Source organism: Polistes dominula, unplaced genomic scaffold (assembly GCF_049000335.1).
Source record: "Polistes dominula isolate Pdom_NZ unplaced genomic scaffold, Pdom_raw_medaka contig_21, whole genome shotgun sequence".
NCBI lineage: Eukaryota > Metazoa > Arthropoda > Insecta > Hymenoptera > Vespidae > Polistes > Polistes dominula.
Genome location: NW_028301061.1, coordinates 2846957 through 2858454, shown reverse-complemented (window position 1 = coordinate 2858454; position 11498 = coordinate 2846957). Strand labels below are relative to the sequence as shown.

Genomic DNA, 11498 nt, shown 5'->3' with positions numbered 1-11498 from the left:
AACATTTACGTATGCGTTATATGTGCGTGTATGCGTTTAACTATATCTCCCATACACAAAATCGATATAAAGGTAACATTTACAAGATATATGTATATATGTAAAGGTATATAGGTGTCAACTGTTCCTTTAATGTACATACATGTTAATCCAATTTCGTGAATATAATTTACGTTACTATTTCGATACATATTCTCAAACTTACAAGAAAATCTAACGATTTATTCAAGATTTTACAAAATATTTAAATTAAATTTTGTTAAAGTTTCACGTAAAATTTGTTTCTTATTTTTAATGGTACGAAAATAAATAATTATATCAATCATTTAAGAAACCAATCAATTTCGAATTTTAACTAACTCCTATTTTTTTTTTTTTTTATTAATTTTAGGATATATTTTTTCTGCACAAAATTGACAATAAGTAATTCTTTTTAAAATATAATTCTTTTATGATTATACCCTTCTTGTAAATTTTTATTTGTTCGTTCGTTAATGATAAATAATCATCCAATAAAAATATATCTTATTTCTTATTGATATAAAATAAACTTAATCATAAAATACGAAGACAAATGTAACATTATTACCTGAAATGGTCAAACCTGTATTTTTTTTCTTCTTCTTATTCTATCTCTTACCTTTTTCTTGACAAATTTACGATATGTGTGTTCTGGTGGTCTGTACCTGTAGTAGGCGGACTTGTTTATCCTTAGTCAAGTGGCTCTATTCGATGTTGTATCGGAAAAAATGGGCGGGTTCTAAGGTTCCTTCTAAAAGAGAAGCGAAAAAAGGAACAGTCAATCGCCTTTCTAAAATGGAAAACTTTTAATAATGCAATCGTAGGGTAACCCTCTCGAGACATGGAAGATCGAGTGAGAAAGGAAAAAATAAACGAGAGAAAGAATGAGAGAGAGAGAGAGAATTGACTCTCCAAAGACGTCACGTAATCCAATGCCGTTTACTCCGATGTTGGTTTTACGAGCTTGAACGGTCGTATAACAAGACCAGGATTACCAAATGCTCACCTTAAGTCTCTGAGTATATATACCTAAACCCGAAGTGTCCAACATACAGGAGAAATAAGCAAAGTTAAGTATTTTACTTGGGTAATTCGCATAACTTATGATTATCCTTCTGATGACTTCATTTCCTCCATTTCCTGCATTTCCTTTTTTACGAGTAACACGCACCTTTAAAATACGTTCAATCCTTTTTAAGTGTTTAACGGGAAATATAACCTATAATATCTCTATGAATATAACTCATTCGTATATGTACAAATAATTCCAATAATAAACTGAAGTTTAAAAAATTGAAACAATTAATTCTAGAATTGTTTTTTGACATTAATTATCACATTTATTTAAATAATAATATTATTAAATAATTAAAAATAATCTGAAACGTATTTATTTAAATTTTGTATTTTATTATCAATAATATTTTAGTTAATATTTTAATAATAATAGCTTTACTTATATTTCTTATAAGAATATAAAATAAATAATGAATTTTAATTGTCACTTATAAACAATAATCAATTGTTACAATTTTGTTTATTTATATCATAATCATAATCATTTGAACAATTATGAATTAAATTTCATTTAGAAATGGTTTCATTAATCACGTATACATTTACAATCATACTGGTTTAAGTTTTAAAGGATTATTTACGATGAAACCAGTACATCGAAGCAACTTAAATAAAAAGAAAAGAAAAAGATAACGAGACTTGATACACTCAAGGTCGATTCCAAGGTATATATTACTGACATACTCATATACGGTCAGGTGTACATTTACACACTGACTAAAAGTTAAATCTCTTCGAGCAATCCTGAAATCATCGTATCACCTGCTTGATATACTCAACGATACACCTGGTTCCTAAAACATAGTTAAATAATTCCTATACTATAGTCATCATTAGATCCTTGAAAAATACCGTGAGAAACTTCCTATAGAATCTTTTAATTCTTTTTATCGTATCAAACATACGTTCTAATATCGATGCAGGTGGTAAAACTAACATTGTTCTTATTACAAACCGGTATATTTTCTACGACTATAGTTCTCAACGATAGTTCTTATAAGATATTAATCTTATTCTTATAGCTGTTCTATAAATCGTCTTATATACAGGCTATCTCAAAAGTTACTTTACAAGAATAAATAAAAATTCAACAATTTATTTCTTAAAACGCATAGGGATGTCAATTATAGATGTCAATTATATTTAACTTTGTTATTTAAAAATGAAAATTCATATCTTCGAATGAAATATATATTATTGTAATAATTACCTAAGTAAAATAATTTAATATATACAATGTTGAATTCATATTTTCAGTATTATTATAATAATAATAATAATTTTCATTTCTATGGTTAAATGTATGATTAATAAATTTATTAAATCATTGAATCTTTTAAATTTTATTATAAGTATTAGTATAACAGGTATTTCTAGTGACAATAATTTTGTATTCCACAAAATGATTAATATTTTCAAATAAAATAAACAAAATATTTAAATTTTAAACAAATATCAATTTTTTGTTTTATCTTTCTTTACTTGTTAAGGTTACTTTTGGGAGAGTCTGTATAAGAAATGTAAGATCTTAAGGATATACTTACTACAACATAGAAAAGTTCAACTATCGATAACTAAGACGATAAAACGGACACATAGTCGAGCATGCTTTAGGAATTTTAGATTCGAAGGATTCCTTTAAAGGCAATCTTCTCTTTTTATTCTTCTCTCTCTCTCTCTCTCTTTCTCGCAATAAAGGATAAATTAGGTCGAGGTCTTTTCACCAGTAATATATATAAAAGTATTAAATAATGCAAATATAAAATTCGAATGATTTTATTCTTCATCTTTTCTTCGATATACGATAAAGTATCAACTGTTTCCTCTCTTAAAAGTTTTTAATTTTAAAATAAATTACGAGAAACATATATAATAAATAACTAATGTATAATAACCATTCTAATATAAGTATACTACATAAAAGTATTAAAATAATTATTAATTAAACTAAAGAAATGCTTATTGATGTTTAAAAGCCTTCCTCCTCCACTTCTAAAATACTCCCCACTCCCTGCCTTTCCACCTCTACTTCTCCAATACTCCCCACTCCTGAACTTCCCCCTCCTTCTTCCAAAAAATGATGAAATCAGAATATTATAATCTTAAAATCTCTTTATTAGGAATATTATTATCGTTGCACACATACGCCACATTTGGAAAGTCACATAAACAAATCATTTAATACAAGTATTTTGATAGTTGACAACAATTCAATCTGACGATGAATTTCAATGAAAACGTTAAATAAATCGTACATTTCGTGCTTTTAAACATCAATACACATTTCTTTCGTTTAATTAACAATTATTTGAATACTCTAATATACTCTATTTATATAAGAATAGTTATTGTACACGAGTTATATACTACATATGCAATACTTAATCGATAACATACATTTCATAAACTCCGTTATCGAATCCTCTTTTCAAATACTCTGCCCCAATACATAATATTTGTTATACAAATCTCGATATAGATACGTATCGACATTTACACTAAATCATGTGACATGTTGACCGTGTATTGTGCCTTTGGCAATTTCAACATTGTACTAGCTAGCAGCAACGTTATTGCTTTGGATTCGGAATACGACGACGAGCTCTCTTCCACTTCGAAGATCGACCTAATTTGTTCCTGTTACCACCAGAGAATCTCGGAATGTTTCCTGCACGCTGACACGCGCAGCAGAATGTCTCTAATGATTGTTACTATCGGATTAGTTGTTCTATATCTCTCTCTCTCTCTCTCTCTTTTCTCTTTCAGTATTCCTATTTCTATCTCTTCATTCTTGCTACTATATAATGTAGATCTATTACAAGAACTTCGAGTAATGATGTGCTTACCTAGTAGTATATTCTCTTACTAATAATCTGCTTATTTTGAATACCACCATCATGAACAACGATTCCTGTTCTTCTATTCTAAAGCACATTAATATTAACGTACTTATAATTAGACTTACTTTGTCTGTTTGTACACAAAAGCCTTTGCTTTTAACCTAATTTCATGTATTTAATCCAATTATATTTAAGCAGGAAAATATTTCATTCGATCGAGATCGATTTAAATTGGATCAGTCGTCTAACAAATTTTTAATAAATGTCATAATTGTAATTATTAATTATCTTAGAATTTAAATAAAATTATATAGAGATAAAAATTTTTTTTATACGGAAGGTTAAGATATATTTTAATTGGAAATTTTTATTGATCAACAATTTTTTCTCGACTAAAAATAAAAATTTATATTTTTGTTTGAACTCTTTCTAAATTATCAACTTATGTTCCAATTGCCTAAACTTAATTATTTATTTATAGATAAACCTATGATGCAAACGATAAGATTATTGTGTAATCGTGTGTAAATAAATTTGATAATCTAGCATCAGCGTTATTATTCGTGTTTATTTTGCAACATCGTAAGTATGTAGGTATATGTAAGTTATTTATTCGCTTGTGGAATTATCTTGGTATTACCTTATGCTTGTCTTAACTCGTGCAGTTTACTCGAAAGCTTAGTATGTTTCTTCGTTTTGGCATATTACGGTTGAAAAGACTGACACACAAGATATACAAATCCAAGCCTATTTTCTTATACCAATCTTACATTTATCCTATTTTCAATCCCTAACTGACTTTATTCAATATTATACTAAGCTCTTACTCTTTTTATGCTAATTTTTAAATTTTACTAAACTACATTTATCGAAAGTTTTAATCATTCTTCAATAATTTGCTGTTCATTCAGTAATTTAAGAGTTTAAACTATGTTAGACGAAAAAAATTGATTTAAATTATAAATGTAAGAAATAAAGTAAAAATCTCGAGCAAACAAGAAATAAAATGATTGAAATTTCTGTGAAAAATATTTTCAAATTCTAAGCATCAAAGTAGACGAATTTGCAAATTATAAAATATCGTGACGATGAAAAATAAAATCGTATAAAAATCTAAGAAATAAAATAACAAATCTCGAATGACCAAGAAATAAAATGATTGAAAGTTTCAATCAAAAATATTTTCGATTTTTAATCATCAAAGTAGACGAATTTGCAAATTATAAAATACCGTGACGATGAAAAACAAAATCGAATAAAAATAATACAAAATTATTTAAAGAGTAGGAAAAAAAGAACCGTTTGTGTCATAAAAACTTATAAATCGTAATTACCTAGAATTGAAAAGTTTCTTTTGTCGGTTTTAATCGTCTCTTCTTAATGACGAAAAGCAAACTTATCAATTAATAATTGGCGGAATTCCCATAGAGAATTCGTATCGGTCGAGCATGCAACAACGTCGCGACGTCGGTCTGAAGAGTTTTACTCTGAATTTATCTTTTATTTTTCCTTTTTATTCCTTTAGAGACAGTCGCTACGAAGTTTTTCTTACCAAGTACCATAACCTCCTTCTCTCTCTCTCTCTCTCTCTCTTTCTCTCTTTCTTTCTATCTTTATTTCTCTTTATTCTATCCATTTATTTTTCCTCTCTCATTCGTTTTTCTCTACTTTTCTTCTCCCATTACTCGAACAGTAGTGTCTAATATCGAGTTTGCTTTTAAGAAACGATCCTTGCGATATCGAATAAGAGAGCTTCGTGAGAGATCTTCCTTGATTAATTAGGAAAAATAAAGAAACTAAAATATAACAATCAAATAAATAAAGTAGATATCGTCGTAGAAAACGAAACTAATTTTTTTAACGACTTTCATTATATTTCTTAATCGTTTTTCTTACTGACGACATAACCTTTAAATTCTAAAAAGTATCAAAATTATAAAAAAAAAAAATCATTTAAAATTAAATAACATTATTAATAATCGCTATCGTTTTAATTATTGCACAAATATTATAATAATAAATTAGATATTTTTATTATTTATATTATAATAATAAATTAATATTTATAGACACGCCAACATTTTTCGAGCAACGTTTAAACAAATTAAGATTTAATTAATTACGAACAAAAAAAATTATTAACACACAATAATAAGTAAACATTTTCTTACTTAAAAATGTTCATTAATTATTATGCACGAATGTAATAATAATAATTAATGAAATAATTTATATTCACACATTTTCATTTAAATTAATTAAATCGTTAGAATCGTTTCGATAACGTAATCTAAATCATTCTCTTTAAATTTTTTATAATTTAATAATATTCAATTTTTTGTTTTCTTACTTTTTCTTTCTTCCTACGAACGAAATAATTTTCTTATCAGTGTTCCTCTCTCGAACGAGATCTGTAGTTTCACGTTCGTATGTTGCGAAAGATAAGCGATTCTTTTCTTTGCCATGCAACGAGACCGCAACGAACATCATTTCCCTTCCATTCCTATTCTCCCTTTCTAACCCCTTACTTTTACCCCTTCTTTTATTTTCTCTTTCCTTTCCTTTTCTTTACTTTTCTTTACTTTCTTTTACTTCGCTTTCATAAAAGACGAGAGACGCGATATCTTTGGAATATTTTTTCTCTTCTTCGTTCACCTTCTCTTTCTTACCTTATCTTTCTCTTTCTTATATACACATACACACAGACACAAACACACAATTACTTTCTTTCTCTTTCTCTTTCTTACATATACCCATACACTTACTTTCTCTCACTTTCTTTCTCTCAAGTATCAATAAAATAATAAGAACAAATATTTAATATTAAAATTCATAATAATTAAGAAAATTCTTATTATAGGTTAGGTTTTTTAGAATTTTTTAATTTATATGAAAAATAAGTATATGAATTTATTTATAAATTAAGAATCTGAAAAATTAATTATTTTCCAACTTTAATTCGTTTAAATAAATAAAAATTTCAATTATCATCTTAAAATATTTTTTTTATAATAAATAACATTCTTAAGAAAAAAATTAAAATATTTAATATAAAAATTTATTTATCTAAAAATCAATGAGAGATCTTCCAAATCAATTTTTGTCTAACTTCAATTTGTTCAAATAAATAAATATTTGATTAATTGTCTTAAGGGGACCTTCTACTCTGAGCACCTAAAAAAAAGGCTATTTTCGCGAATTTTTTCCAAGAAAATTATAAAAGATATCGATCTAAAAGTTGTTGAGTTTGTTAAATTGAGTCTTAAACTATATAAATGAATTTTTATTTTTTCATTTTAATTAATTTTTTATTGCAAAAACAGTAGTATAAAAAAACACCTTAAAACTTTAGTGCTTTGGTAGCTCCATCAGAACTTGAGAATGGCTTACCTGAAACATAAAAGTAAAATGGTTTTATATTCTGTATGACTTCAGCTACAAAGTGACAGTTTTATATAAAAATTTTATCAATAAATAAAAAAATGGTGGACAAATTACAAAAAAAACGTAAATTTGACCTTTTTTTTATTGTTTTTGACTAAAAATAAATAGTAAAAATTAAAATATAAGAAAAAACTCTCCGTCACTTTGTTACAGCTCATGTGTAGAATATGTGGATTAAATTTTATAAGAATCGGTTTACTGATTCGTGAGATACGATGGAGCTAGTATTTCAAAACATAGTTTCGAGATAAACGCGTTTAAAGTTTTTTTCTACTCAAAATCGTGAAAAATTCTTACCTAAACTTAATCTGCGATGCCTGGACCGTACAATAGACCTTCTTCTTGTTCATATTCTTCAATTTCTTCCAGTCTTGCCTTCTTCCACTTTGATCTGGTATCTTTTGAGCACTCAGAGCTTCGACGGTTCGCAGATTCGATACGTCGGTCGTCGCGTCTTTTAGCAAAGTCGATCGCTCCTGGCCCAAGTTTCATGCCCATCGTTTCCATTATCTTCATCACTGTTTGAAGTCCTTCGTTAAAGATACATGCTGAAACTTTGCACGCAATTTCAACAACTTTTTTGCCGTTAAACAGGTGTTTAGGTGCCATGTTCCATACGCAGTTATTAAAGCTTTCATTATTATTCTGCGTATGTCTACCTAAACATCTTTCCAGCAGTTCTGTCTTAGTCAGATCCTCATAAATAGGCTTTAGCACTTTCTGTACATCTTTAGAAAGTGCCGGAGGATGCTTGTATTTTTGCTTCAGTGCCTTAGTTTTGAGGTACTTACACCAGTCGATGGAACACGTATGGTAATTATTATTATCTTTTTTTTTTTTTATGAATCGTGAGATATTATGATCCCTTTCTATTTGTAAGGAAAGATACAGTCTCCGTCGAAAGTGTACGAACAAGTTGAAATGAAAATAAATTAAAATGCAAACAAACTTTGAAAAGGGTTGAGAACATGGGAATCTGTTATTTTATAAAATTCAACTTCAATGATCAATTAAACATTTCTCATTTCTTTTTCTTTTTATGAAATAAAAATGTTTCCTTGTCGAAGATATTAGAATGAGAATTGAAATGAAAATAATAAGGGAAGTGTAAACACAACGCGGAAAAGGAAGAGGAAGAAGAAGAATATGAAGAAGAAGTTGGGGTAGGGGTTGGTAAAGGTGAAAAGTTGGGGTGGAGTTATTCTTTTATTTATTTATTTTTTTTTTCAAGTCGAGTGATATTAATAATTCCCCATACAAAGTTTGAAAACAGGCCCTTGGATGGCCAATCGCCGGGCAAAGGATGACAACTAACGGCCGATCATTGACGTTTTCTAATAGCCCATAGAGGGCTCAATATCGAAATGATAACCCCGGCCCATTACCGGCAATTATTATCGGCCCATTACCGGCAATTATTATCGGCCCATTACCGGCAATTATTATCGGCCCATTACCGGCAATTATTATCGGCCCATTACCGGCAATTATTATCGGCCCATTACCGGCAATTATTATCGGCCCATTACCGGCAATTATTATCGGCCCATTACCGGCAATTATTATCGGCCCATTACCGGCAATTATGATCGGCCCATTACCGGCAATTATTATCGGCCCATTACCGGCAATTATTATCGGCCCATTACCGGCAATTATTATCGGCCCATTACCGGCAATTATTATCGGCCCATTACCGGCAATTATTATCGGCCCATTACCGGCAATTATTATCGGCCCATTACCGGCAATTATTATCGGCCCATTACCGGCAATTATTATCGGCCCATTACCGGCAATTATTATCGGCCCATTACCGGCAATTATTATCGGCCCATTACCGGCAATTATGATCGGCCCATTACCGGCAATTATTATCGGCCCATTACCGGCAATTATTATCGGCCCATTACCGGCAATTATTATCGGCCCATTACCGGCAATTATTATCGGCCCATTACCGGAAATTATTATCGGCCCATTACCGGCAATTATTATCGGCCCATTACCGGCAATTATTATCGGCCCATTACCGGCAATTATTATCGGCCCATTACCGGCAATTATTATCGGCCCATTACCGGCAATTATTATCGGCCCATTACCGGCAATTATTATCGGCCCATTACCGGCAATTATTATCGGCCCATTACCGGCAATTATTATCGGCCCATTACCTGCAATTATTATCGGCCCATTACCGGCAATTATTATCGGCCCATTACCGGCAATTATTATCGGCCCATTACCGGCCATTATTATCGGCCCATTACCGGCCATTATTATCGGCCCATTACCGGCAATTATTATCGGCCCATTACCGGAAATTATTATCGGCCCATTACCGGAAATTATTATCGGCCCATTACCGGCAATTATTATCGGCCCATTACCGGAAATTATTATCGGCCCATTACCGGAAATTATTATCGGCCCATTACCGGCAATTATTATCGGCCCATTACCGGCAATTATTATCGGCCCATTACTGGCAATTATTATCGGCCCATTACCGGCAATTATTATCGGCCCATTACCGGCAATTATTATCGGCCCATTAATGGGCCCAGCAATGGGCCACGTATTATTCAAATTATTAGCTCATTAACATCCTCATAATTTAATAATCTATATATCATCATCTTCAGACAGTTATATATTTCTCTATGTCTGATCCCCCGAAAAATATACCTGACAATACGAAGGATTAGACAGATTACAATAAAATAAACTGCTTGAATAAACAATGAAAGAGAAAGGGATTGAACAAGATAAGAGTCGTCCGTGCGCGCCGAACGCTCAGGAAAGCGGTCCGAGGTAGTTACGTTCAGGCACCAAAAATGTAGTTAGAGACATCGGATCTTTTTGAAATTTTAACACAATATTTCTACATATATATACATTCGAAAAATGTAAAAAAAAAAAAAAAATTTTTTTTAAATTGCAGAGTAGAAGGTCCCCTTAAACTATTTTTTTTATAAGAAATAAAATTGTTAAGAAAAAAATCAAAATGCTTTATACAAAAATTCATTTACAGAACGTGGACAAAAAAAAAATAGAAAAAAATCTTAGTTCACGATCCAAACAATCGATTATATTTAATAATAAGATAAAAATATATTTTATCGTATATAATCGCATTTCAATCATTATACTGCAAGTTTAAGTTTAAGTTAAGTTGTATATTTCTTTGAAACAGATAGAAATACAGTGACAGAGGGAGTAGCTTCTTTTTACCTCCCTACCCCTTCTTATCATCCCTTTTTTTCTTTTTCTTTTTGTTGTTTTTTTTTCTTTTTTTTTTTTTTCCACGGACGGACGAAAGATCAAATACGATAAAACGACGACAGTGAAAGGGCGTACTAAGTTAGGGAGTTGAAGAATTGAAAGTAGTCGGGGTTTTATAGGATATATATATATATATATATATATAGGAGAATTTAGAACGCTTTGAATTTCTGCAAGAATGTTAAGGGAAAAGGAAGAAGCAAAAAAAAGAAAAAGAAGAAGCAAAAGAAGAAATGGGCTTGTGAGATGAAACGAGGACCACTCCATATTCCGTTGATACGCGAATTTCAGTGTTACTTAGGGCTAATAGATTAGGGAAGAAGACTTAGCCCTGTGTGACGTTTAGTTGAGCATCTTAAAATGAACATATGTCAATGAAGTTAAGCAAATTTATAAACGATTTGTTTCTTCTCATTTTATTCTATGAAAATATTTAATTAATTTAAAACATTTTCGTATCAATTTAATAAAATATATTTGGGGGTAAAATATTTTTGAAGTGAAACTTCGTAAGGATGTTTTTTAAGTATGTCAAAACAGAAAAAAGAGAATGTTTCTTATATTTAATGTTTAAGGTGTTGTAAAAATTTTAAATTGATTCATTAGATCATTTATAATTTATTACAATTTATAATAATATAATTGTTATTTTAAATATATGTAATCTTACATATATAATATATAATATATAAAGCTATTATGTGTGTGTGTGTGTGTGTATTTAATCATATAATGGATTAAACATAAATAATATAAGATCAATAATTAAAGATAAAATAAAAATCAAAGTGAGTTCGATATCAAAAAGTTATTTAAAAATTGTTTGAT

The 11498-nt window shown here is 29.5% G+C and overlaps 1 protein-coding gene across 1 annotated transcript; it reads right to left on the bottom strand.

The window, feature by feature from the left end:
• Positions 1–7108: 7108 nt before the first annotated feature.
• LOC149031408 (uncharacterized) lies at positions 7109–8977 on the bottom strand. The gene is made up of 2 exons (XM_089176080.1): positions 7680–8977; positions 7109–7328 (listed from the first exon to the last, which is right to left on the bottom strand). The coding sequence occupies exon 1, from the start codon at positions 7989–7991 to the stop codon at positions 7686–7688; it is 306 nt and encodes a 101-aa protein (XP_089032206.1). The 5' UTR covers positions 7992–8977; the 3' UTR covers positions 7109–7328; positions 7680–7685.
• Positions 8978–11498: the final 2521 nt, after the last annotated feature.

What these genes read in the sequence shown, in the direction of transcription:
- LOC149031408 (XM_089176080.1), bottom strand. Translation starts at nt 7,991, where the DNA reads ATGGCACCTAAACACCTGTTTAACGGCAAAAAAGTTGTTGAAATTGCG.